Source organism: Poecilia formosa, unplaced genomic scaffold (assembly GCF_000485575.1).
Source record: "Poecilia formosa unplaced genomic scaffold, Poecilia_formosa-5.1.2 Scaffold112, whole genome shotgun sequence".
Lineage (NCBI taxonomy): Eukaryota > Metazoa > Chordata > Actinopteri > Cyprinodontiformes > Poeciliidae > Poecilia > Poecilia formosa.
The window spans coordinates 805819-833750 of NW_006800051.1; the positions used below are offsets into that span (position 1 = coordinate 805819).

At 43.7% G+C, this 27932-nt stretch overlaps 1 protein-coding gene across 24 annotated transcripts in view; it reads right to left on the reverse strand.

Annotated features, from left to right (window-relative positions):
- Positions 1 to 27932, reverse strand: part of macf1a (microtubule actin crosslinking factor 1a) — a 211374-nt gene that overhangs the window by 68401 nt on the left and 115041 nt on the right. For 21 of the 24 annotated variants that reach the window (XM_016675293.1, XM_016675287.1, XM_016675286.1 and 18 more), the window contains 27 exons: positions 19858 to 27249; positions 19608 to 19769; positions 19288 to 19503; positions 19061 to 19210; positions 17863 to 18156; positions 16362 to 16511; positions 15552 to 15785; positions 14667 to 14825; positions 14408 to 14581; positions 13497 to 13664; positions 12578 to 12769; positions 12325 to 12498; positions 11907 to 12030; positions 11613 to 11812; positions 10969 to 11286; positions 10725 to 10891; positions 8182 to 8338; positions 7981 to 8092; positions 7828 to 7890; positions 5719 to 5957; positions 5500 to 5629; positions 4537 to 4736; positions 4229 to 4456; positions 3444 to 3720; positions 2152 to 2744; positions 1532 to 1720; positions 1212 to 1418 (listed from right to left, as the gene is read on the reverse strand). In XM_016675293.1, coding sequence (XP_016530779.1) covers positions 1212 to 1418; positions 1532 to 1720; positions 2152 to 2744; positions 3444 to 3720; positions 4229 to 4456; positions 4537 to 4736; positions 5500 to 5629; positions 5719 to 5957; positions 7828 to 7890; positions 7981 to 8092; positions 8182 to 8338; positions 10725 to 10891; positions 10969 to 11286; positions 11613 to 11812; positions 11907 to 12030; positions 12325 to 12498; positions 12578 to 12769; positions 13497 to 13664; positions 14408 to 14581; positions 14667 to 14825; positions 15552 to 15785; positions 16362 to 16511; positions 17863 to 18156; positions 19061 to 19210; positions 19288 to 19503; positions 19608 to 19769; positions 19858 to 27249 — 12669 coding nt within the window. The remainder of the gene's footprint in view (positions 1 to 1211; positions 1419 to 1531; positions 1721 to 2151; positions 2745 to 3443; positions 3721 to 4228; positions 4457 to 4536; positions 4737 to 5499; positions 5630 to 5718; positions 5958 to 7827; positions 7891 to 7980; positions 8093 to 8181; positions 8339 to 10724; positions 10892 to 10968; positions 11287 to 11612; positions 11813 to 11906; positions 12031 to 12324; positions 12499 to 12577; positions 12770 to 13496; positions 13665 to 14407; positions 14582 to 14666; positions 14826 to 15551; positions 15786 to 16361; positions 16512 to 17862; positions 18157 to 19060; positions 19211 to 19287; positions 19504 to 19607; positions 19770 to 19857; positions 27250 to 27932) is intronic. The other 3 variants (XM_007559992.2, XM_016675291.1, XM_016675290.1) reach the window with 1 other exon arrangement.

Consider the following 27932-nt stretch of genomic DNA (forward strand, 5'->3'; position numbering starts at 1 on the left):
TGGTCACGCACGTGGTTGGTAGCTGCACTGTGACCTAAAATGGGCATTAGCCAATGAAATGCGGCCCCTGTGGTAAGGTCCGTTGCTGGACCTGTTGTGGCTCAATATTGGTCCATATATAAGGCGCACCGGATTATAAGGCGCACTGTCGGCTTTTGAGGAAATTGAAGGTTTTTAGGTGCGTCTTATAGTGCGGAAAATACGGTATATTAAAATATCTGGTTTCTACTGTAAATAAATTTCCAAATTTTCCAAATTTCAGCTTTTAATCAAATGTTAGATTGGAGTTTATTACAAAACTGTGCAGTGTGAATATTAAACACTTTACAGAAATCAAGAACTTTCCTAACCTTAAAACACCAAATTGAAATTCACCTTAAAAATAAATAGAATCTCTACAGAAAACTTTATTTTTTAAATAAAGAATAAAGTGACCTGCTTAAATTTAAGTTTAAGTTACGGCTGAGTTTTTCTCACCATCTTCAACACAATTGAACTGAAGTTTATGGAAACATTTTTTAACTTTTTAAAACTTATAGAAGCCAATTATGATTTTGGAGCCTGTTCATTATTCAGCATTACAAATAAAAGGGAAGACGTTGAATCCTAAGTGATTGGGTTGCAGAAACCAGATGCATTGCTGTGGGTTTGAATTCCCATCATTCTGGTTTACATTTCCAGCGATGATGAAGTGCTGAATGTCCAACACTGACCATATATGACTACTGGAAGAGGAGCAGCCATGGATTTACTGGGTATAAACAACTTCCTTCGCTCTGGAGCGAATAAACTGCTGAAGTTGTGGTTGCTTTCATCTGATTTCACTGCTCCTTCCCACATTATGGAATAAGATCTGCTTTAACATGCGAGTCAGATGGGATTGGACATTAGTCCTGAGAAAAAGCTGCAGCCCAGCACTGGAAATTACAACAAATATGTCAAATACGTTAGGATTTTTCTGGCAAAGACATACTGGAGTTCTCTGCACATTTTAACATAAAAAACTTTAGATTTATATAGGGATGAATCGATTAGTTGAATTAACTATGATTAATCAATTTATGAAATACTTATCAACTAAGTATTTCAGTTAATTAATTAGTAATTAATTAATTAACTGAGTATCCAGACTCAATAAAAGGCCATTTGCTGAAAACAAATATATATTCAAAGCCAACAGAAGCTGGTTGTTCTGGGCCTTCTCTCCTCACCTTATCAGTGACCTCATCATAGTCCTTCTCGGTGTCCTTGGCCTGCTCCTGCAGCCTCTGTATTCCCTCAGTGCTGCCCCCTGGTGTCTGGGGTGCGTCCTGCACCAGGCCCTGCGCCAGATCTTTGAGGTAGACCACCTGAGGCTGCAGGGAGCGCAGACTCTCCTGCTGACTCCTCAGTCTCTCCAGGCTTTTAGCGCTGCATGCCTGGATGGAAATTTGTTATTTTTTAATAAACTGACAGACATGTTTGTCTTTTTAATGATGTTTAATGAAAAACGGCAGGATGGTTTATGGTTATGATCGTTTCTTTCCAGTACCTGAGGTCCAAGAGCCTCCTGGACTTCGATCTGATGCTTGGCGGCCTCCAGCCTCCTCTCCACAGCCTGTCTGCCTTCCTCGAACTCCTTCAGGCGGCCGGCCAGCTCCTCCAGCTGGGAGGTCCGGTTCAGGAGGTCCTCACTCAGTCTGTCCACCCGCCGGTTCAGCTGCGCCTTCTCGTCTCGCAGCTTCAAGCAGAAAAATGTCTTAATAAACTGCTGCAGAAATCTGGACTTTTACAGTTATAGCTGAAACGATTAATCGGATTAATCGTGATTAATACATCATTGAAAAACATTATCAACTAATCTTGTAATGGATTACTCCATAGCTGGAGTGTAAAGACTCACAATAAAAAAAGAAAAAGAAAAAGAAAGTAATTTTATGACGTTGACTTCATGGAAAATGTTTGGACAATACGGCTCTAAAAGCTGACCTTTCTTTATGCTTTTTATTTTATTTTTTATGAATAAATACATAAAATGCCATACTACTTCCTGTTTAAAACATTTTTTTTTCTTATTTAAAAGGTAAAATAAACAAAAAGCTTACTTCTTTCTTTTAATAATTCATTTATTTAGTTGTGTCTTATTTAAAAAGTAAAAGATAAATATCGTACCTCCTCCTCTCCGATGCCGCACTGCTCCAGCAGCTGGTCGGCTGCAGTATTAAAAGCCTCCAGCAGGGGCTGCCGTCTCTCCAGGTCCAGTGTCAGCGCCCGGGCTTTCTGCAGAGACTCATCCAGGACAGACGGGTCCAGCGACGGTCGGACCTCTCTGTCTTTCTGCTCGCACTCGGCCAGCCACGGCGTCAGCTCGGCGCGGTGCTGCTGGTACGTCTCCGCTTTGCCCAGCGAGTTCTTCAGCCGGGTCTCCCGCGCCGCGATCCGCTGGTTCACGGCCTCCCAGTCCTGCCTCAGCGAGGCCAGGCGGGCCTGCAGAGCGGCGCGCTCGTCCGCAGGCAGCGTGGCGAGCATCGACACGCCCTCTGCCTGGATCAGCTCGTAGGAGCCCCGCTGGCCGGCGACGGCGCGCTGCAGCTCCTCGGTCTGCGCCAGCAGGGAGCGGATGGCCTCGGGGCGGCAGGGGAGCGAGTCGGAGGGGGATTGTTTGGGGTCCGACTGCTTGTCCAGCCAGGAGCGCAACTCCTTAAACATCTGCTGGAACTGCTGCGTGGAGGACAGAGCGGCCTGGAGCTGGGTCAGGCCGTCCGCTGAGGGGAAGGAAAGCAGAGAGCGGGTTAAGTCGTAAACTCTGACCAATCAGTTCAGATACATTTATATACATTTAATGTTGGGGATTTGTTCTCTTTTATGCACAAATTATTTTGTTTTATTGATAAGTTAACAGAATTAAAAGGGGCCGGGGTGAAAGTAATTGAGTTGTAATATCGAGTTACACCACAGGGTGGCGGTGCTTCCCCTGAGACGAGTTTGATAGAATAACTACTTGGAACCTCCTTCATGTAAGAGTCCATCTTATTTGTGTTTAACACGTTGGTAATGTCCATCGCACAATGAGAGAAAAAACAAAAGTCAAACAGTTCTGTCTTCAAAACTCGTAATTATGACTTTAAAACTATTACATTTTCACAATTATGACTAAAACTCGTAACAGTGACTGTTTTATTGGTAATGTAACAGAATTTAACACGGGGGAGGGGTGTCAGTAAATTGAATAGAGGTGTAATACCAAGCTGCACCATAGGGTGGCGTAGTTTACCTGTTCTTCTGTTAGCATGTTGGTGCTAGCATGGTTAGCTTGGCAGCTAACTGCTAGTGTATTTTAGGTTGGTTCTCCTATATTTTATGTTAATACTTCAGATTTAGGTCAGATTTATTGTGGTTAGATCTGCTAGTTTATGTTTTAGGTTCCAGTCTGTATTTTAAGATGAACGACGGTTGATACAGACCTGCTCTCTCCTCTAGGCTCCTCAGCGGCGCGCTGACACTCTGCAGCCGCTTGCTCAGCTCCTCCTTTAGGTACGGCTCGGCCACGATGGCGCTCAGCTCCCCACAGAGCCTCTCGGCCTCCGACAGCTCACCACGCCGCCGCTCCAGCTCCGACCGGATCTCTCCGGTTTCCTGCAGCCGACGCTTCAGAGCCTCAGGCTGGGCGCTGAGCGAGGCCTGGGCGTCCAGCCTCTCACCGAGCGACGCAATGCTGGAGGACAGATCCTTAAGCAAGGCCTGCAGAAGAGAAGAACAACCATCGATATAGATCACTGGACTGGGCATTGCCTATTAGCCGCTATAGCTAGCAACACGTTCCTGTGGGCGCCATTACTATGAGACATATCAAACCTTTCTTTTTCAATGAAGGTTGGGCAAAATGTTCATAGCACCATAATTTACCATCTATTTTTCTATAAAATGTGTTAAATTATGTTTTGATGCATAAAATATGTAATCTCCCCAGATGGAAGTGCTGTGAACATGAGCAGTCGTTAATTAGCGAATTTAAACACTTGCTCTATCGATGACCTGTAGGAGAGCTGATTGTCTTATTTTAGTGTTAAACAAACCGAATTACGCAGCACATGCACATGTTAAGGTTGTCAAAGTCAAGCTAGCATAACTGGTTAGCTTAACTGGCTAGTATTTAAGCTAGCATATTTGACCTACTATCCGCTATCTTTATATATATTTTGAATTAAAACTTTTAGGCGCTGCTCCAGTCCTCAGAAACCAGTCATACCTGGTATTTTTCGCTGGTTCCCTGAGCCTGATCGATGTGACTGGACCGCTGAGTCAGCCGGCCGGTCAGATCCTCCCACTGCTGGGAGATGGAGCCCAGTTCAGTCCGGACCTCCTCCAGGTCTTTGGGGTCCTGAGCCGAGTCCCCGGTTTGAGACAGGATTCCCTCTGCCGACTGGGTCAACTGGTCAAACTGGGGCCGCCGCGTGTCAAACTCCCGCAGCATAAACTGGAACAAACGGTGAACTCCATCAGTGACGCCTGGAGAAGAATCAAGATGGCGACCGTCTGCAGTTCGTCGCCCCATACCTGGACTTGCTGCTTCTGCGTGTTGAGCATGTTGGGGTCGATGCTTAGGGGCCCCAGCACGCTCATCATCAGCTCCTTCTCTCTCAGCCAGGGGCCGAGCTGATTGGCCGCCGAGGCAAAGCTGCCCAGTCGGTCGGCGCACGTCTCCAGCTCCGTCTGTCGCTGAACTGCCGTCTGATTGGCCGTCTGCCAGCGGGAGTCTGAGGAAACAATAAACACAAATCAGAATATAACGCAGGTGACCTATAATCATTCCTTGAACAGGTTAGGCTAAGTCTATGTCCTGTACAAAACATGTTCATTGCATTTTTTACATAAAATTATTCTTAGATAGTGAGATGTTAGTCTGCACAGTTCTGCCCATGTGGTGCTGTTTTAGGGTCTCTGTCACTTTAAATCCCCACAACTCAATGCTCAGACTCAAAAGTGAGCGGTCTCCAGTCTGCTTGGTGTTCACATATGCATTCAAACCGTGCCAGAGTTCACTTCAACTGAACAGACCGAGGCTTGTAGGCAGACCAGAGTTCGCTTTCTTGGTCCGATTACGAATTCCCAAGTCCCCAAATGAACCTGACTTTAGAAAAATAGACTGAAGTTTGATTTAACTGGACTAAGCAGTGCTGGTGTGAAAGCACAATAAGAACACGTGTTATATGAAATAAAGCAGTCTGCCTTCTCGGATTTCACATTTCTGTTCTGGTTAGGTTATAGAAAGCCCCAATAAAAATATCCAGCCTGAGTGAAACCGCAGCTCTGACAGGAAGAAGTCCCACTCACTCCCTGGACAGGAACCGCCTCACTTCCTCTCACCAAAAACTGAGCAAAGTTTTCTTCTTCGTGGTCCAGTTTCAAAGCTGAGTTCATCACATGCAGATTTAAGCACTGACCTTCTGTAGATTTGATCAGTACATGTCTCAGAACATCACAATGTGACCTGAGATCAATAAAAACAGCAGAACGTACCGATCTCCTGCAGCTGCTGCCTCCAGCCGTCGGCCTCGGGGGAGTCGGGATTGTCTGCGATTAGTTTTCTCAACGTACTTTTCAGCTCCTCCACCTTCCCTGAATGCTCAGCCAGCTCTGAGAGCAAAGCCTGAAGGACAACAATTACGAGATCAACTTTCACCAAATGGAGCCATTTAAGTTTTTTTCTAAACAGGGAAAAGCTTCTAAAAGTTTGACCTTGTTTTGTTGGGCTTGAGCGCGCACCACCTCGGGTTTGGACGGGGAAGTGGTCTGTCCCAGCGTCAGGCTTTTCTCTCGGTCGCTCAGCCAGCTCCTGAGCTCCTCCGTGTTCTGCCGGGCCTTCTGCCGCAGCTCCAGAGAGGCCTGCTGGCGGCCCAGACGCTCCTTCAGCTCGCTGCCCAGAGCGTCGTAGCGAGCGTTCACGTCTGAGACGGTCACCTGCAGCTCCGTCAGGTCTGAGAGGGAAAATATGGAAATGCAATGAGCTGGAGGAGGATTAGAAACTAATGCTAGAGGTTGAAAGAAACAAAACATGCAACAAATAAAAGCATTAATCATAAACATTAGTTCCACTAACGCTAAAGCGCTACTGAAGCGCTACACAAACACAGTATTTAGCAGAAGCTAAAGTTAAAGCATTAACTTCTATTCAAGTTATATTTGCTCTTGAGAGACTACAATGCTTGAAAAAGTGAAAAACCTTTAGATCAGAGTTCAGTGATGAGAGGAGGAGTAAACGAAACAAACAGTCCCATCTGTTCTGCTTTGGCATCACTTAGCAGGTTGAACGTCTGGAAGGAAAATGTCTTCTGCTGCTTTTGTTGATTGATTTAAGACTAAAGCAGAGATGTTTGGTCCTAGCAGATCACTGTGGCCAAGCACGGTGGTGGAGGAGTGATAATGCAGGCTTCTTTTACATATAAATTTTATAAACAGGAAAATATTGAATTATGTATTATAATGTATTGATAAAAACAACAACATTCAGAACTTCATTGCTCGCAGGAGTTTTGGATTGAAACTGAACAATGAGGTGAGAATTAAAAAAATATTTAATTGTTAAAATTCTAAAATAAAAAGTCAATAGATAAATATTTAAAAACTAGATGGCTACAATTTTGTTGCTAAATCAACCAAAACTTTTTGCAGGAACCAATCTTTATTAAATAAATAACCTGCAGTTCTGCTGAAGTATTAAGCATAAATCCATTTCCACATTTAAACCCAAACTTCCCGCTATAAACATGGAGTTTTGATTTTCTCTGTAAATGTAGTTTTTCAGTGATAAAAATGAAAATATGACTGGATTTAAAGACATAATTTAAATGTCAAACTGTTTATCGTCTTCAGCAGCTGCAGCCTTTCAACATGGCTTCAACTGGGAGGCCAAGATTTTATTCAGAAAACAGACATTTTATTCCAACATTAAAAGCTTCTGTGATCTGACAGAAACCGTTTAACAGTCAGACCAGATTTAATCTATCGGAAAAGTTCTTACATGATTTCAACATCTGCAAGTCCTGAACTGGTGCAATAAACGTCGGAGTCTTACTGAAAACGCAGATGCTTCTCTGAACTTCAGCATCTTTACTGAGTTTGAAGGAAACTAAGAAAATTTGAGGTTTGGAGTGATTTTAACCTAGTTTAAGAACCACAGCTTCAGTTTAATCTGAATTTTTGATCTACTGAAAAGCAACAGTGGCTAAAACGTCAAAGTGAAGTTGTAATGCTAAGCATGTTGTTTCCAGGGTATCTGCAGGTTTCAGCAAGTCAAATTTAAGACTTTTCAAGACCATTTCAATGCCACCTTGAATTAAATTTAAGACCAAAAACCTATAAATATGAGATGGTTGGGGGATCCTGCAGGATTACACTGAAGCATCAGAAAAATGGTGACATTTCTGGAGTCTTTTTGTGGCTCTGTGTGTTTCTCTCACTCAGATCATTTCCTGAACCTTTAACGATGTCAGGCATCGAAGGCTAACCTTCCTCCAGCCAAGCAGCCAACGACATTCATGCATGTGAAATTTTGTGCTGGTACATGTTGACGTACTGTCTGAGTGTGACTCAAACGTGAGGACAAAATGGCATACACTGGATTAAACAATCCTAACAAAACTTTAGATTTTAGTTTTTTAGTAATGAAAGTTTTATGGAAAAGTTGTTTCCCAAGTTGTCTTTTTTTCTTCAAATTATCCATGCCTGGAAAATTATAAAGCCGATCCTCTAAATGTCCCCACTTTTTCAGACACAGCTGGATTATAGTTTGTGCTGCAGACCCTGGTCTCATGCTGCAGGGAGGACCTGACCGACCTGAGGGCTCACCTTTGCAGGTGTGGATGCCGTTGACGCTGCTGGGACCGGCAGAACCGTTGATCTGAGGAACTCCTGGAGAGGAGCACAGAGGAACGCCATCAGAGAAAAACACATATTCAGTCCTGGAAGAGCAGCTTTGTTTCTAGCTCCTTCCATCTTTACCAGTTTTGGTCTGAGGAGTCGTGACGTCGATGATGAGCGACTCCAGCTCGGAACCGGTCTTGTTCAGGTCTTGGATTCTGGATCCTTGGGACTCCCAGTCATTCAGCAAGTCCTGAAAGCAGAAAGGATTTTCATCATTACTCATCCAAACATCGGTGACGCCTTGAAGCTCCTGAAACATCCCGGCTTTTTACTGCACACCTGGAGCTGCTGGACCCGCCTCTGCAGACCCTCGGTGTTGAGGTTGGCCTCCTTGGAGGGCAGCTGGTCCTGGGCCATCTGCAGCCAGCGGACCAGGGAGCCGGAGAGGCCGCGAAACTGGTGGAGCTGCTGCTCACAGGCCTGGATGGCAGCAAACCTGACAGGAAGCAGGAGACAAAGAGTTTTAGGAGGTTTTCACACCTGATAGTCCGGTAGGCTCGGTTCTACTGGAAACAAATTACATCCTGCAAGCTGCTGCTGTTCTTTGTCAAACCAACCAAACCCTTTAAGCAACCTGTTCCCCTCATCACCTGCGGGGGCGCTGCACCAAGAACCACTGAAGGAAACCACACAAAAACTTCTACAAAAGACACTGAGTGCAACTTCTTCCTTAAGGAATTGTCAGCAAATATGGAGTGGCATCAGATTTTAGGAGGATTTCTCTTTTGTCAGACATTTCTCCACTTAGTGCCAGGCTAATGTGTTTACCCAGAATGCTGTGCAGCTTCCTGCTTTTGGAGCAGTATCCAGGTTTTGGTGTTCACATCGGCATCCAAACCGCACCAGAGTTCACTGACACCAAACCCAGTTTGTAGGTGAACCAAAGTTTGATGACCCATTCACACCAAACCAAACTAAATGGACTCTAAGCCAACCAATGAGTTTGATTACAGCAGACTGACCAGGGCTGGTGTGACAACAACATTAGTTTGAATCCATCAGCTGGGAGAGCAACACAGTCAGAGCAGAAACTGTGTACATTAGCATTTCAAATAAAAGTTCTTCTTTCTCTGTAAATATGTCCTACCCAGAATTCAAATGGCAGATTTAGCTTCACCTGGTTCAAATTCTGTAAACAAAATCTGCTATTAAGCATCTTTTTACACACGATTATTAATCAGTAAATCAAAAAAAAAAAAAACATAATTAGATTAGCCTCTACTGTTTCTTGATGTTCAGTCAAGCAGAAAGAACTGAGTTTTATTTTCAACTGCAGATTAACCATTTGGTACAAATGATTTAAGCATTCACTAGAGGAAAGGCATCATTGCATTATAGGCAATAAATACTTATTTTTTAATTAAAATATAAAATTCAATTATCGTCAATCATCAGACTTATTAATTGATTGTCAAAATAACTAAATTAATTGTTAGCTGCAGCTCTAAATGTAGAGCTGGTTTTCCTGTAAACATGAGTAGATGAGCTCACTAAGCACCATCTCTCCCTCAGCACCACTCCAGGATTTGTTTTGTTGACTCTTTCTACAGAGTTTCTGGTAAAGTCTGGTTTATTCTAAGAAGCTCCTGTCTGAAACGGGTTTCCAAAGACATTTTTTTACCTTTCTGTATAAGAAAAACAAACTATAAAGTGTTTTTTCAAGGCCGCGAGGCATCATTAGCACAGCCCTGACCTCTGCCTCTTTGCGTGTAATGTGTGTGAAAGTATGAGGCCGAGCGGTTCCGACCGTCTGCAGCCCAAACGGCCCTGAGAGCCTATCATTATCGCGCTGCTATTTTCTCTCCTCTGGGATCCGAGGCCGCGGGTTCCCCGGCAGGGCCGTTTACGGGACAGACAATGAGCCGTGTTCGTGGCGTCTTTATTAGCGCCGAGAATCCGTCTGCACCAACACAAACGGAGGAGCTGTGAAGCGGCATCTGGACCGCAGCATCCACGCCTCACCAGACCCGATTCTGTCCCGTTCAGCCGTCCAGCTGCTGATTCAATCACATGATGGTCTCGTAAAACGGAAATTTAATCGAATACATCTGCAGAAGACTGCTGGTATTCATAAACATCTCCCTGAGACGACGTCAGGCATGGTTGGCATGGCAACCGCTGCTTCATGGAGGCCGGAAAGCCAGAAAACAGATTTCGTTTTAAGTTTCAGACCCAATCTTCAGCCGGTTCTGGAGGATTTTTAGAATCATCCGACCCCTATTTAATGAGCTCAGCCATGTTTTTATGACTGATGCAACTAAACAAATGATTCATTTTATAAACAATTATTACTGTCTAAAATGCAATAACAGAATTTCTTTGAACCGAGTCAAACTAAAACTTGGTCATTTATTTTTAACTTTAGTGCAAAATGAATATTTATTTTGTGAAATTCTGGTTTAATTACTGAATATGTTGTTTTTCAGCAAATGTTCTTTACTTGGGTCTGAATAATTAAAGAATAAATATTGATTAATTTATTACTTAATTAGTTGACCATTATTCATCATGATTAATTTGATTCAGTCCCAGTCTACGCTTAAAAACAAAAAATTTCACCAAGTATTTCTATCTGGTTTCTAGTTAGTGAAAACTTTTAGATAAGAGCTTGTTTACAGTAAATAATTCCTTAATATTGATGAAAAAGTTCCAGATTATTTTACTTCTAACAAGACATTTCTATATGCCAGTGGAACTTGTACTTTTTCTTTTTGAGATATTTGCACTAGAAGCCAGACCAAAATTCTGGGTAATATTTTGTTTTTAGTGTTCAGCAGATGAGAGGCTGATGTGTATCTAGCGCCCTCTTGTGTATTTTTAACCTTTCATTGACGTTTTCCTCCAGCTTGGTGAACTCGTCGGTCACATCTTTGACGTTCTCCAGCAGGTTCTGGGTGTCGCTGAGCGCTCTGGACTGGCTGAGCTCGGCGCCGAGGCCGCAGAAGGATTTCAGCTGACCTGCCTCCTGCTCCAGCTCAGATTTCACCTCCTGGAACCACAACGATGAAAAAAGTCAGAACGGCGACGAAGAACAGAGCTTCTGCTGAGGAGGAGAACTCCGCTGACCTCGACGGTCTGCCTGTAGTCGTGGACGCTGCGGTCCGGCTGTCCGGCGGGACTCAGGGCCTTCAGCCTGCTCTGGGTGAAGGCCTGCAGGTCGGCGCCCAGCCTCTCGTAGCTCTCCAGCCGGGGCAGCAGCGCCTTGAGCTGGGCCTCCCGCTCCGCCTGGCTGCTCTGGGCCGCGGCGTAGCGCCGGGTCAGGTCGTCCAGGCTGCCGTGGAGGCCCGGCGCCGCGGAGGCGTCCGAGCTCTGCAGCAGCTTGGAGACGGAGTCGCGCGTCGCTTCCACGCTGCCCTGCCTGGAGAGGAGCTCCTGACGAAGTTTCTGGGGAAAAAGAGAAGAAAAACAACAACGAAGAAATTAAATACCAGAGAAAAATTATAAATGTAAAACATTCTGCAATGAAAAGAGCGAAGAACAGCTTCATCTGCTAAATGGATGGATGGATGACGCTATCCAGTAAATTTCAGTACAAAGTAAATTTCTTCATGTACATCCAGCAGAAAGTTTTATTGTGAAGGGTCAAACATGACTTCCTGAGTTTGTTACAGGCAAAAATCATCAGAAATCTTCATATTTCTGAATTTAAGCGTCATAAAAACTGAAACGTGGCCTCCTCCCCATCGGTTTTTAACCCCCTCAGCTCCTACCTGGTTCTGGGTCAGTGCGTCCTGCACGGCCTGGGCGGTGGGCTGGACCGGTCCGGGGTTCAGAACCAGCTGGTCCAACCAGCCCAGCAGGCCCTTCAGGCCCTCCTGGACGCTGACGGACTGGGCCACGGCCGTCTGCAGCTGCTCGGCCCGCTCCGACACCGACGCAGACAGGCTGCCGAACCGCTTCTCCAACCCGTCTGCGAGGTAAAGAGACGCTTAGCCACTCAATTCAAAGAAGAAGAAGAATAAGAATAAGAAGAAGAAGAGAGTCCGTCGGGAAGATGGCGTCACCTGCAGCGCAGAGGATGTCAACGGCTTTCAAAGACGGAGATTCGTCGGTGCTGACCAGATCTCTTCCTGCTCGCTTCACCTTCTCCAGCTGGACCGAGCGCTCGGCCAGCTCGTCCTGCACCAGCTGCACACACACACACACACACACACACACACCCACCCACCAGTGAAACTAGTACTTTTTCATTAATATTAAGGAATTATTTACTTAAGCTCCTGTATTTTGCTGAAAATGTTTTTTTTTTTTCACATTGGCTGTTATAACTGCGCTGACTGAATGTCATCAATAACTTCTGGGACGATTTATCGTCCAGCAGAATTTGTTATGACAGGCTGATGAACGATGAGTGAATGAAAAGCTGCGATGTTGATGTCCTGGAGGAACTGCTTCCTGCTCTGTGAAGCCATCGTTCTGTACCTGAACCTGCCGCAGGGCGTTCTGGAGGTTCTGCGGGTCCGTGTCTCCGCTGGACTTGGCTATGCTTTGGTTTTGCTCGTGAGCGCTGAGCCAGGAATGAATGGACACCACCTCGTCCTGGTACTGCTGGTACCGCTCCAACAGGCCGCCCAACCGGCCGCCCAGCTCTGTCGACTGAACCAAAAGTTTTCATTCAAACGGAGTCAGAAAAACATGAGCCAGAAGCAGAACATGGCACGGCGCGGCGCCTCACCTTGGTGTGCAGCGTCGTGTATCTGTGGTTGGCGTCCTGCAGCTTGTCGGAGACGAGCCGCCTGATGCCGTCCAGAGCCGGGTCAGAACCTCCAGCTTGCTCCAGAGCGCCCTGAACAGAGTCCAGAACCTTCTGGCCCGAGATGGAGACGAAGCGAAGGTCGGCCTTGTGGCAGATGACATCCTCACCCAGCTGGGAAGAAACACATTTACAGCAAACGACACGTTGAATTTATCTCAAAGACGACATTTAAAGGTTCGTACACCTGAAAGGTCATTTTATGTTTTAATGTCTCTCTTACCCAACTGAACAAAACACCAAAATAACAAAACAAAAAAAAAAAAACTATTTCAATAACGTTAACATTTAAAAGATAAGCTGACTTTAATTCATAATAAATATTAATTTCACTGAAACAAAACACAAATAAATAATGTTAAGATAAATGACCTTCGTGCTCAAACACAATATACAAAGTGGAAAATAAAAAACTTTCCAAACCTTGAAAACGCTTAATTGAAATTCAAAGATTTAAGGATTTCAAGCATCAGTACGAATCCTGAATTAGCAAAAGTCTGGGGATCAGTGTGGGAAAAATGTGATTTAACGAAAACACAAACATGTCAATTTGGAGGCATTTTAGGAAAATAATCCCAAACTATTTGGCAGCAGATGGAGAACTCTGATAGCTTATCGGAGGTTTAATGCATGATTAACGGGGAAAACATCCCGGCTAAGTGCTGCTAATCGGAGCTACTTCTCAGAAACCAGCAGCCTTTCTGGACATTTCTGACTCATTTTCAGGAAACAGAGCGAAGTTTATAATCTCAAACCTGAGAAAGTTTAGTGTTAAATCCGTCTCATAAACATTTAAAGCGTTACGATGGAGTGAAATCTGTTTGAGGAGTTTCTGCTGCACCTTTCTGTGTTCCTCCAGCCGGTCCTTCAGGCCCTGCGCGTCGGTTTCTCCTTCCCCCAAAGAACGCAGCTCCTGTTCACTTAGTTCCAGCCAGGAGCCCAGGTTTCCGTGTTCCTGGAGGAATTTGGTCAGCTCGTCCTGCAGAGCCTCAGATTTCCTCAGACGCTCCTAAAACCAAAAATATTAAATATAATACAAGACTTAAATCAGCAGAATAGGATGAGTACATCTATGGGAATGCAGGAGAGAAAGAAAGTAATATCAGTAAAAAATTCACTTAAATCTGTTTTTAAAAAAGATATGTCAATAAATTGCATACAAATTAATTTTTATTTTTCTATCTAACTTTTGTAGATTGATAGTTTGAAACAAAAATGTAAAAAGGATGAAAAGTTTCTTCAAAAAAAAGAAACCTAAATAATATTAAAATAAAAACTATAAATAAAAAACAAATTAATGTCCGTATAGAGTAAATTAAATGTTTTTACTTAAACTCTATCAGCTAATTTAATTCTTTCCTTCTTTCCCAAAATAACATTTTTATTTTTATTCATTTGTAACCTAAAACAATTTTAATATCTATAACAAAATAAAAAATATCAGTAACAATCAGAAAAAATACATTATAATTTATATTTAATTATATGTATTATCACTGTAAATAATAAATGAATAAAAATAATATTAGTAAATACATTAAAAATAATAAAAATAATCAGGTTTGAGACATAAACGTATACGATTAGCTCAAACAAATATGTAAATATGTCAAACATGTTGTTTAGATGTATATTTTTTCCCTTCTGACCCCATGATTAATGGTCCAAACATAAACAACAAGGTAAATCAGGAGGTGAATTGAGAGCACAGGCATTTTTTTAATGAAAAGATGATAAATGTATTTTTTATACCTGACAGCTGTGCAGCCTGTCCTGGTGCTGGGCCTGCAGCCGGTCCAGGGCGGCCCGGAGCCGCTGCTTCTCCTCGGGGGGAACCGTGGAGTCGGGCTGCTCCAGCAGGGAGCGAGCTGATTGGCTGATCTGCAGCAGCTGCGCCTGCTGAGCCTGGAGCTGCTGCAGCTCCGACTGCGAGCGGACAGTCGAGTTTCACCGGTTAAAACTGTGACATTACTGAAAATACCAAACTAACAGTAAAAGTTCAGGAATCAACCTGCAGCATCTCTGTGTGCGACTCCACAGCGCCCTCCGGTGGTGAAACGGAAGAGTCCGGCACATCCTGCGGCGCTGCGATCCGGTCCAGTTGGCTGAAGGAGGAGAGCAGGGAGTCGATCTGGCTTTGGGTTTCCTGGAGCTCCTCCACCGCTTTCGCCTGCAGACCAGAAGGAAAGACTGAACACCAGAATACACTGCAAAAACACAGATCTTACCAAGTGTTTTAGTCTAGTTTCTACTGGAAATAATTTACTACACTTAAAATAAAACTAACTTATGACAAGACATTTTTTAAAGCTGTAAGTGAATAATCTATCAGACAAACTAGAACTTTTTCCATCAATATTAGTTAATTATTGACTCAAAACAAGCTCCTGTTTCTTGCTAGTTCTGTCTTATTTCAAGTGAACTGTGAGATATTTTCACTCCACAGATACTTGGTGAGATTTTCTGTTTTTGCAGCGTAAACGATTAAATGATTAATCGTGATTAATCAATGAAATAATCGTCAACTGCTTAAGTAATCAATTAGTTAACCGGAGTATACAAACTAAGTAAAAGTCATTACGAAAGTTTTACAAATCAAAACTTTTATTTTGAAAACTAAAACTTTTAGTTTTAGTGCTTAGTTTATTGTTCAACAATAAACTAAGCATTGACTATTTTTTAATCATTCATTATTTAAATAAAACAAAGTATTTAGGAAAACCTGTATGAAATGTACATAAACAACTTTGTCTCAAAATATGTTCATTACTTGTAAGTTAGTTTTGTCATATTTCAGGTGTACTAAGATATTTGCACTATAAATTGCATAAATATTTGGTAAAATCTTGTCTTTTGCAGTGCAGCATCATCCTGGATGTTCGGACTCGGCTCTCACCCTCTGCGTGTTCTGCTGTACGGTCGTACTGATGGCGTCGTCGAGTTCTGACAGCGACGTGTTGGTCGAGTCCGTCAGGGCGGCGTACTGCTCCTTCAGTCTTTCCAGCGCCACCTGGAGGTTCTTCTTCTCCTCTGCACTCAGACTGTCTCCTTTCTCTGCCAGAAACTCCTCCACCGACCGGATGGCCTGAGCCACGCCGTCGGCTTTCGCCTGCAGGTCCCTCTGCACCTCCTGGAGCCAGGAAGGAAATCAAACGAGGACTAAAACGATTAATCGTTAACTGGAATATACAGATTTTATTTTGAAATGTCTCTTTCACACAGATATGACTGGTCCAAGAACAAAACACTAATTTAACAAAGGAAATCCCACATTTTTAATAACTTTGTTCATGTATGAAATATAATTCAATATTTCTTATAATTGAGGCAGTAAGAATAATAAATATTTGTCACATTGAAACATTATAAATAAATCTTGTCAAGGTAACTGGGCTTCATCAAGTTAAATGTTTAAACACAAAATGGAAAGAAAGTTTCGCAAAATGTTGTTGCTAAGTTTTCTGACATTTTGCAAATATAAATGAATTAGTTATTCTAAATTACTTAAACAAGAAAAGTTTAGTCTGATGTAACTTCAATCAGTGAGAAATAAAATTTCTATTTATGAGATGAATGAAAATGTTTGGTTTCAATATAACTAATGTTTTCCAAATTTAATCTTAGATTTCACTTTATTACAAAACTGTGCATTTTTAATTAGTATAAAGCACTTTAAAGAATGTCAGTGTGAGCTGTCATTCTTTACCTTCAGCTTTGTCTGCCTCTCTTGCAGGGCGCTGACGTCACCTGACTCCGGTCCAGCCCTCTGATTGGCCAGCAGGCCTGCGGCTCCGGCCAACCACGCGTTGAGGCCCTCCAGTGTCCGAGAGCACTCTGCTTTCTGCTGCTGCACCACCTGAGAGAGACGAGGCAACAGAGAACCACACATTAAACAATGAGGAATCCGACATCATCAACCTGACCTGCAGAGGGCGACAAAAGCATTTTGAACGTTTCCTCACTGATTCTGGCATTTGCAGTTAAACAGAACTCATGAAGTGCACACTTGGCCAAGCTTTGAGCAGATTGTGTCCAGAAATCACTCACACACACGCAGACTTAAAAACACTCAACACAAAGAGAAATCAAACATGTATTTGTTTGTTTGCCGTTTTTCCTCCTCTTCCTCTGGGTTCAGAGTGAGACAGGAGGAAGAACAGTGAAGCGCCGTAGCCAGAAAGACGTTTTTTGTATAGTCGTTACCGCGGTGATGCAAGCGATTTCTTCTGTGGCGATCTGGAAGAGCAATGCAAACAGGTTAATACAACACACTTCACAACAGTCGTGCAAGGAAGGAAAAACACAGAGTGAGCAGCGGCAGCGTCGGGGTTTAGAGGAGCAGGGTTGTGTAGAGAACGGCTTCTGGAGCCAAAACTTGATCCTTTTCTTACAGTTTCTTACCAAAATGACTTCATTTCATTCAGGTTTACAAACATTTGGATTTGCACACTCCTGTTAAGGTCTTTCAGGTTTAATGTCCGGACTTTGACTAGGCCAGAGCTCTGCAGCGTGGAACTTTGGTCCTTCATTCAGATGAAGCTTTGCTAACCTGCCATCAGGTTTTTAGAGAGAAGAGACTTTTTAATTCCTCCCTTCCAAACATCCGAACTGGTCCAGAGCTTTTTTTTTTATTGTTCTGACATGACCTTTAACCTTTAAATCCCCTGAGCTAAAAGTTTACAAATTTCTCTCTATAAAGTGTCAAAATAGTTTGGAAATTACAACCAGCAACTGTTGCTCTCTTACATCATTGGTGATTCAATTTATGAGGCCCTTTAGAGTCGAGGGCCACATAAAAAGCTTTGCTGGCCCTGATTTGGCCCCCAGACCTCGAGTTTGACATGTTCTAGAGAATATAATCAACAAGTACTTTTATTTTCAATAATTTAGGTATTTTTAAAAGCAGATACTTATTTTTACTCAAGTTAAAATGTTGATGTGGTACTTTTACTAGAGTACATTTTTGTTGTTTATTTGTACTTTTACTTAAGTATTTATGCATTTTCTCCACCTCTGGTAAGATATTAAGGGTTCATAAGTTCTCCACACAACCGTTAAAACAAAATAATCCTTCAGGTTTTGATGGTTTGTAAAGGGACTAAATGGAGGTTAGTGGGTAAAAAATGAAGTCTGAAAGCTTGTTCAGAGTTAAATGCAGGTGAAAGCGAGGAGAGCAACAACTGAATCCCATTCATTTCCTTCCAAACCTCTCTCTCCCTCGCTTTTTTCCTTTCTCTGTCCTCCTCCTCTTCCTCCCTGCGCCTCTCTCGGCGCCGCCTCTCCTCCTCCTCCCTGCCGCGCTGAGCGGTCAGAGCGCCGGCCCAGGCCTCGGCTCGGCCTGACGTGTGGTGGAAGGCCGTCTGCAGCTGCTGCAGCTGCTCCAGGAGCCGCCTGCTCTGCTCGGGGGCCAGGTCCTGAGCACGCTCAGAGATGAAGAGCTGGATGTCGGAGACCAGGCTGCTGACTTCCACGGAGCAAGTCGACAGCGAAGACTGGAGTTCCTTCAGGTGGAGAGAAAGGAAAACCTCAGGGCTCGTTACCAGAAAAGAGCAAAACACAGTTCAGCAACATCTCTCACATCGAAGAACATGTTAGCCTTTTAAAAAATGTCTACGAATCACCTTGAGGCATGTTACCTGTCAGATTCTTAACTGGGACGAGATCTGGGCCACTAACACACTGAAGCTGTTGTGGTCGTAAAACCTTTCTTGATTAAGTTTGGTTTTGTAAACAGGAGCCCTCAACAAACTTACTAATCCTGATGTTTTCCTGCTTCTAGCTAATGTTACCCCAAATCAGAGAATCTGAGATAATCACTACAAATATATCAGCTGAAAGAATAAACATCGTAAACATTAAATACACACAATCTAAGCACTGTTACATTTAACTCAGGGGGGAAAAATGATGGTGGAAGCAGTTGGTTTTTTCCCGTCATACCGTCAGTCCCAGAAACGACACAAAGAAAACCTTGCAGAAGCGCATGCAGGGTCAGTGCAGGAGGGTTAAGTCACACAGACGTTTGGACTAAATTAGGCAATAAAGTTTGTCCAAAAATATTGATATTTTGATACTGAAAATGCTTTTTGAAACTGAACAATAATTTAGAAACCTGAGGAAATTCTTGAAAATGGAAAAAAAAAATTATTGAAAATTTAACATTTTCAAATTTCAAATCTTTTTTTGTTTCAAAAAATGATTAAAAACAAATTACATTTCTAAATTGAAAACAGTTCTTGAAACAGGTTTGAATATCTGAAGTTGTAAAAAAGATTTGAAACTGAAAGTTCAAAATGTCTTTTTAGATTAAAGTTTTTCTTCAGTTTCAAATCTTTTGTTTTTCATTTTGAATTTTTTTAATGGCATCAATTTATCTCCATATATTGCATGTTAGTATGAGATCACCTTGCAGAGATCCAGCTGCTGTGTGAGCCCAGCCTGGGTCCCCTCCTTCCCCGCTGTGTCTCCGTCCATCTGAGCCTCTGTCTCACTCAACCTGGACAGCAGCCTGTCCACACGTTGTCCCAAACATTTCTGCTCAGCTGCCACCGCATCCTGAAAGAGTTCAAACCAACATCTGAGCCATCCAGTCTCTGCTGCCGCTTCCATCCGCTGTTTTCTGGATGTCTTACCTTGCATGAGTCTCTGTGGTCCCGCAGACTTTGCAGGACGCTCTCGGAGAGCAACCGAGCCGCTTCGTAAGCTCGGGCTAAGCTCCGCCCATCTTTCTCTAAGGCCAGCAGCAGCTGCGGAGGAACGTCGGTCGGTCTGGGCTCTAACAGTCGCTCTGCAGCTTCAACTTCTTTGCTTATCTCAGGCTCCAAGTTGGAGAGTTCAAGGTCCAACGTCTGACAAGAGGATTAGAAAAGGAAAACAAACGTTTGATTGATTTTGTTGGGTTTTAATCCATAAACTGCTTGTCTAACTATGGGAACCAAGCAAAATATTTTACCTCAGTCCGGTTGATGATGCCGTCCAACGTGATGAGGCTGCGGCCCACCGACTGCTGCTGCTGCTGCTGCTGTTTCAGTCGGACTTCAACGTGTCGGACCATGGAGAGCAGCGCTATGATTCGCTGGTCATGTTCAAGACATTCCTGACGCAATAATGATGACTGCAGGGAGACAAAGTTTTCATTTTTACATCCAAAGAGTAACATATATTTATATCTGCAGTCACATCTAAACAGAGCATCATCGTACCTTGCTTCCTGTGGACGGTGCTTCCTCTTTGGTCGACAGAGTTTCTTGATTCTTGGAAACTTTTTCTTCGTCTTCTAGGGTCTCATTGCTCAGATCCACCTCAGTCACTTTTATAGATTCAGATTTAATTGAAGTATCTTCTTTAGATAAAGCAGCAGTTTCTGGAGAATCCAGATGTTGCTGCAGGTTTGTTAAAGATTCAGAAACATCGGAGCTTTCAGCTGCAGGTGGCTGCAGGGTTTCCTTCTTTTGGCTTTTCTCAGAATGTGGGTCAAGAGCAGCAGGTTGAGCCAAGGACTCTCTCTCCTGTTTGCTAGAAACCTCCTGAGATAACTCTGTCAAGTCGCTCTGGTCTAAGTGTAATCCTGTAGCTCGTTCGATCTGACTTTTTTGGAGACTTTTGACTCCTTCAGGGTGTTTCTGATTGACTTTACCAACATCTGATGGTCTAGCAGGGTCACCGACTGACTGACCATCAGTATCAAGGCTCACAGTTAAATCTTTAGACAATAATCTGCTTTCTGGTTGCTTTGCATCAGATCCTGAGGTTATTTTTAGATCTTTTAGGTCAGAATCCATTTTTCCATCGGAGGTCATTTTCTCCAGCTCCGACTGATCTTCAGCTGGTTTTTCACTCTTTGGCTCCTTAGTAGTTAGACCCTTTGAATGATCATCATCAGTGCTCACCTTTAGGTTTTCAGTCAAAACTCTGCTTTCTGTTGGTTGCTTTGCACCAGATTTTGTGATAGTTTTCATGTCTTTTAGGTCAGAATCTCCTTTTCCTTTGGAGGTGATCTTCTCCAGCTCAGGCTGATCCTCAGCTGGTTTTTCACTCTTTGGCTCCTTGCTAGCTGCACCAACTGACTGACCATCATCAGTGCTGACATTCACATCCTCAGTCAACATTGTGCCATTTGACTCCAGTTCTGCAGCTGATTTCGTCATATATTTTGGATCTATCAGATCTGACAGTAACTTCTCCACGTCAGGCTGATGTTTAGTTAGCATCTTTGGCTCCTTGGTAGCTGCACCAACTGACTGATCATCAGTATCAAAGCTCACCTTTAGGTCTTCAGATAAAATTCTGCTTTCCGGCTGTTGCTTTACATCAGATTTTGAGGTAATTTTCATACCTTTCAGGTCAGAACCCATTTTCTCATCTGGTTTTAGCTTCTCCACCTCTGGCTGATCGTCTCGACTCTTTGACTTCTTGGTAGTTGGAACAATAGACTGATAATTAATATCCTTCAAGTCTTCAGTCAAAACTATGCTGTCCAATTCTGGTTCTGCAGCTGATTTTGTTGCAGATTTTGGATCTTTCAGGTGTGAAGTTGCCTTCTCCATTTCAGGCTGATCTTCAGATGGTTTCAAACTTCCAGGCTTCATGGTAGCTGCACCAACTGACTGATCATCAGTGCTCACCTTCACATTTTCAGTCAAAACTTTTCCATCCGGTTCTGGTCCTGCAGCTGAAATTGTTGTACATTCTGGATCTTTCAAATGTGAAGTTACCATCTTCATCTCGCTTGGTTTTAGACTCTTTGTCTTATTGGTAGCTGCACCAGTTGACCGATCATCAGTATCAGTGTTCACATTTAGGTCTTCAGACAAAATTCTGCTTTCTGGCTGTTGACTTGCACCAGATTTTGAGATAATTTTTGTACCTTTCAGGCCAGAAGCCATTTTCCCATCTGGTTTTACCTTCCTCACCTCAGGTTGATCTTCAGTTGGTTTTTCATCCTTTGTCTCCTTTGTAACTGACTCATAATTATCAGTGCTCATCTTGACATCTTCCGTAAAAACTTTTCTGTCAGACCTCGATTCAGTAGGTGATTTTGTTGTACATTTTGGATCTTCAACATCTGGCAGTGCCTTCTCCATTTCAGGCTGATCTTTGGTTGGTTTTAGACTCTCTGGTTTTTTGGTAGTTGTACCAACTGAATGATCATCAGTGTCAGTGCTCAACTTCCCGGCTTCAGACAAAATTCTGCTTTCTGGCTGTTGCTTTGCATCAGATTTTGAGATCATTTTTGTATCTTTCAGGCCAGAAGCCATTTTCCCATCTGGTTTTACCTTCTCCAATTCAGGCTGATATTTGGTTGGTTTTAGACTCTTTGATTTCTTGGTAGATATTCCAGCTGCCTGGTCATCATCAGTGCTCACCTTCAAGTATTCCTTCAAAACTGTGCCGTCTGACTCTGGTGCAGGAGGAGATTTTGTGGCGCATGTTGGATCTTTCAGATCTGTGGGTGCCTTCTCCATCTCAGCTTTATCTCCAGTTGGTTTTAGCTTTTTGCTCCTCTTGCTTCTCTTACTTTTTGAGACTGTTGGAAGAATCTCAACATCTTTCTGCTTAGCCCTGATGTCTTCATTTGAAGACGTTCCCAGCATCTCTTGAACTGCAGGAATATCTCCAGGTGTTCTCTGCAGCTCCACAGTGTCCTTTTTGACAGTTACTTGGTCTTTACGGTCTTTCTGTAGAGCAGAGCTGCTCTTGTCAGCATCACCTTCTTCACTGTTAGTTTCTGTCTTCTTATCACCCGTTTTACTTTGCTTCTTCTTCCTCAGCACCTCCAGCTCCTGGGCTGCCTGTTTTTCACTCACTCCCTTCTCAAACACTTTCTTAAGGATGCTCTCTTTAGCTTTCAGAATCAAGGCCACTTTTTCATCCTCTTTAAGACTTGATTTTGTCAGAGATTCTGCTTCTATGCTCTTCTGCACCTCTGGCACTTCCAGTTGTTTAGCAATCAAAGTCTTCTCCATAGATTCCTTTTTTATCTCTTCCTGCTTAGAAACCTCTTGTGACGACATTAGTAACATTGTTTTAGCTTCAACTTCCTCCATCTCAGTGTTTGGTTTAAGAGAAACTTCTTCCTGCTCTATCGCTGATTCCTCTTCCTCTACCTTCATGTAAACCTTCTCTGGAGTTCTACCTAATATTGTCCTGGTTGCATCTTCCTCCATCTCAGTGTTTGGTTCAAGAAGAACCTCTTCCTGCTCTTGATCTACCAAAACATTTTCAGTCTCAACTTTCTCTTCAGTCCTTTCCATTCTCTCGTCAGAGGAAGGGTCAGTAGCAGTTGGAAGGTAGGAGTCTGACTTCTGCACATTTGCATCCAATGTGATTTCTTCTGTGGCAACAGGAGCAACCTGTGGGGTCTCTTTGGTTTCTGGACTGGTTCGATGAGTTTGAAGATCATGTTTCATCTCTGGAAGATGAGTTTCAGTTTCTACTTCTTTCCCTCTTGCCTTCTTTTTACTCTTCCTCTTCGTTTTGCTTTTGTTGTCTGACTCTTTACTTGTAGAAGAGAACTGATCTGACTGCTCCACATCAGTGCTGCTTTTGGTCTGCAAAGATTTAAGGTCCTCATTCCCTGCTGGAAATCCTGGGAAGCATCTGGGATCTTTGGTTTCTCTGTTGACTATAATTTCTTCTGACTTCACATCTTCAGACCCACGATGGACCATTACTGTGCTCTCAGTGGGTCCACCTTCCATGTACTCATGTTTTTCTGGCTCCTGGCCATCTTCTTTTTGCACCTCTTCACTATGATCAATCATCACCTGAGTGGATTCTTTTACAGAACCTCTGGTTAAGTTCTCCCCTTGTTTACCCTCAGTCTCCATTTGTTCACTCGGTTCTTGTTGATGGCGATTATCCACTTTTTGTGGCAGGATCTCTTGAATGGCTTGCTGGATTCTTTTTTCAACATTAGATGCAAACTTGGATAACAGATCCATTGACTGTTCAGGCTCCATTTCTGCTACCATCTCATCTTCAGGATGTAACAGTGACTGATCTGAAATTTCACTTCTGAACGTCTCGTCATAACTGTACGTAACTTCTAAACCTCTAACAGAAGATGGAGATCCTGAGGACATCCTAGTGTTTGCAGACATGTTTGCTGGTGTGTCAATTCTTGGCCCAGTAGCTATAACAGTTGTAAAATGATCATCTGGAAAGTTTTCCTTTAGCGTCTCCTGGATCTCCAAAGCCAGGTCTCTCGTCAACAGCTGGGAAGTGATGGCATCACTAAGATCTGACACTCGCTGTCCAGTTGCTGGATCAACCAAACCTCCTTTGACAAACTGGTTGGTGGCTATTTCTTTGACCATATCACCACTTACTAAACCTCTGGCAGCGGCTTCAGGCAGTGGGAGCCTCTCTCCAGTGTAGATATCAATGATCCCACCAGTGTCTGCCTGGCTTTGGAGCAACCTTACAGCTGGAACTGGATCAACCCACTTCAAAGCAACAGCCTCAGGGAGGGTCAGGGTCTCCAAGGATTGCTTATCCTGAACACCTTGGAAGGGCTTCACCTCCAAGAAGCGTTTGCCTGTTTCAATATCAATCTTACCCTGACTCACAAGTTCTGAATAAGGCACAATCTGTGCAGTTTTCGGGTCAATTGTTCCCTGCGTTACCACCGGAGAAGCCATGACTTCAGTGGCCATCTTGTCATCTAGAAGACCCTTCGACACAGCTTCTGTCAGTGTCAGCCTAACTCCACTGTCAGGGTCCAAAACAGCTCCAGTTGTTGCCTGGAAAGCAATTGCTTCTGGTTTGGTTGAGGCACTGATTTTTCCTCGATAGATCCATTCTAGTTCCTCAAGCCCCGGAGCTATGGACCGATCCACAAGTCCTCTATCTACAGCATCAGAGACAGAGAGTCTCATTCCTGAAGCATGGTGGATTATGCCACCTTCAGCCACCTGTCTCGCCAACACCTGATAGGCCTCATCAGATCTAATTAACCCTTTCTTAATTGCTTGTTCTAAAGGAACTGTAGACTTGGATTCAGGGTCGACAACACCCTCCATCTGCAGCTGTAAACTTGCCTTTCTGAGGCTGGTTGCAGAGTCTGTATCCTTTCCTTTGAAAGCCTTTTCAAGAGCAATCAGTTCCTCTCTTTGGTCTTCTTCAATTAGACCCAGGTTTGCTGCTAAAGTGACAGAGACTTTCTTATCCCTGCGTAAGTCGACAATCCCTCCAGATGCAACCTGGGCTTCTAGGAGTCGAGCAGCAGTGTTAGGATCAATGAGCCCAGCCTGAGCTGCATCCCTCACCCCACAGATCTGGCCTTTCTCGATGTCCACAACACCGGCAAGGGTTTTATCTGACTTCAGGACACCCCACATAAGATCTTCATCTAGTAAGCCCTCCTGCATCACTTCCTCCAAGCTCAGCGACTCCCCACTGGTGGCATCTAGGAATCCCCCAAACAGGCCTGCCTGAGCCATCAATTTAACTGCTGTATGACCAGGAAGGACACCTTGAGCTACTGCTTCATCTGGCAGCAGCTTCTCTCCATCCTCTGTCATCAGACCTCCCTGTTTGAGCTCCAGGACCAATCTCTCCAACTCGGCATTCTCCTCTCGCTCCTCCATCAATGGCTCATCCACCGCAGTCTTTGATCCCTTGAAGTCAACGTCTGTTTCAGACACACTTGCTAAATCGGTTGGAGAACTTTTTGTACCTTTGAGTTCTTGAGCCTCTCTCAGATTTATCTCCTTACTTTCTTTTACTTTTGGAATTCGTTCCTGCTGTGTGCCACTTTTAATGCCTTCCTCCAATTCAAAAGATGTTTTTGTGATTGTATCTTTGACCTCTAGATGTTGAGGAATGGTTTCACCTACAGCATTGGCTTTGTGTTTTATTACATCTTGATAGTTCCATGAAATCATTTCACTTTGCAAACTGGACTCTTCTTCTTTTTCTTTATGTACGTTTGTGTAAACAGAAGGTTCAGGATCAGAAAGGCCATATCTGCCTATGGTTTCAGGTAACTTCGGTGGTAATCTGATGTCCTTTCCACCGTCACTTATATTCACCATTTCAATGTTATCTATTGAAGTTTCCAGATCAGAGCTGTGTTCTGCTTCATTTGTCATTCTAACATTTTCCCCACTGCCCAATGTCTGCAGTTTATCTCCAACCAACTTGTTTAATGACTCGGCTTCACTCGATTCTCCTGCAGCCAAACAAGAGCCTTTAACTAGAAGCACCAGATCTTGGTCAAGGAGCACAAGCCTTTTTCCAGAATGTGCATCCACATAGCTGTGAGTCATGAGGTGAAAGAAAAGCTTGTCTTTGGCTTGAACTTCAGGATCGACCCTATTGTTTGGTGAAGCTTCCCACATGAAGCCTGTAGAAGACGATGGAGGCGGAGAAGAGGAGCTGGTCGATCCCCAGCTCAGGCGGTTTAGAGATGGAGTACCAGACTGGGTCATGTTGTAGAGAACGTCTGGTATATGAATGTCTCGGAGACATTTTGCAACATCAGGTTCAAGGTCTTCTTCTGTAGCTTGATTAAGGGGTAACACTTTGAGGGTTTCTGCACTGTACAGCCCTCCAATGGCATGTCTCTGTCTTAAAATGTTTCTTGCTAGATCACCTGATATCAGCCCTTGTTGAAGAGCCTCTGCAATGGGCATCAGCTCTCCAGATTCAGGCCAAAGGAGTCCTGTGAAAGTCCAAAGAGACTCAAGAACCAACAGAGCCAAACGAGGGGAGAGAAGGTCCCTGTGAATGCTCTCCTCTAAATCCAGGCGTTGCCCACTGAGCGGGTCAAGAATCCCCCCATTCTGCAGCTGTCGTGCTAACATGGCACAAGCTAAATCCTGGTCCATAAGCCCATGACGAAGAGCCTCACCAATTGTCAGCCGGTGGCTAGAACGTGGGTCACTGATGCCACCGGCGAACAGCTGGGCCTCAAGAAGCCTCACGGTAACCGCCCGGTCGATCAGTCCCTCCTGGACGGCGCGAAAGATGCCAACTTTTCTACCAGATCGGAGGCAAACGGTTCCTCCAGGCTGCTGTTTGACAGGAAGGAGGAGGAGACCTGAGTCATCATCAGGAATACAACGCAGCTTCAGCTCTTCTATGTTGACCTTTTCAGCTGTGTTTGGATCGAGCAACTCTTTGTGTTGAATTCTAGAGTAAAGCTTGTTTAAGATCCTGGAAGGCAAAACTCTCATATCCTCTGCTTGTTCCAAACTCATGATTTTCCCACATGAGTCTCTGAGTCCACCACTGTTCATCTGAAATTCAAGTATACGAAGTCCAACCTCTTCTGTGATCAACCCTGACTCCATGGCTGCAGCTACGGGCAAAAGCTTTTGGTCACCCACAGACTGCTTTATCAACTCCATGGCACTCTCAAGTTCAGCTAGTGACTGACAGGTGTGAGCATCAATGAGGCCTTCAGTTAGACCATGATCCAATGAATAAACCCCCGTTGCATCTGGTCGAACGAGTCCACCCGCGACCAGCTGGGCCTCCAGCAGAACACTGCAGGTGTCCTGGTCGATGAGACCCCGTTGGGCTGCCTGAAACACCGAGAAGGTTTCCACGGTGCCCAGGTCGATCACGCCTCCAATGGCAGCTCGGTTCTGAAAAAGGACGGAAACAAATATCCAGTTCAGACTGATTTAAATAATACTATTACTACTACTATTCTGTTATTGTGTTATAATATACTAGTTAGATATAAGGAAATAAGAAAAAAAGACCCACCACCACTTGCCACAAATTCTGTGTATTAAACAGTTTAGCTGGAACTTAATCTAAACCGAGCGCAAAGCATGCAAGAAGCAAACTGTACCAAGACATGCAGAAAAAGCTCTAGAGTGGCTTTACATATAAGCAATTGTGGGTATGAAGGGCATTAATTTTGGACTTTAATGAGTTATTTAAACACTCTCTCACACACAAAGAGCAGTGTGCCAGGTGTATCTTCTGAACAATGGGGTGTATTTAATTCAATTCAATTTAAGGATTTAAAGACAAACTTAATGCAACATTCAAGCCCACAATGAGGAGAAGTTAAAGTCAGAGTGGAAATGCAAAAGTACAGAAGAAAGGAAGAGACCAAATCAGAGGAAGAGGAAGAACAAAAGCTGTTTAAATTAACAGGCACCGGTAAGAGAGAAAGCGAGCGCTACTTACCGTCTGGGCTCGTCTCGGTGCGGCTCGGCAGAGCGAGGCGCGACAGCTGACAAGCTGATTGTTAGCTTTCTGCATGTTAGCTCCTCCACACTGACATGACCCTGCATTCTTCTGATCTTTTAAACAC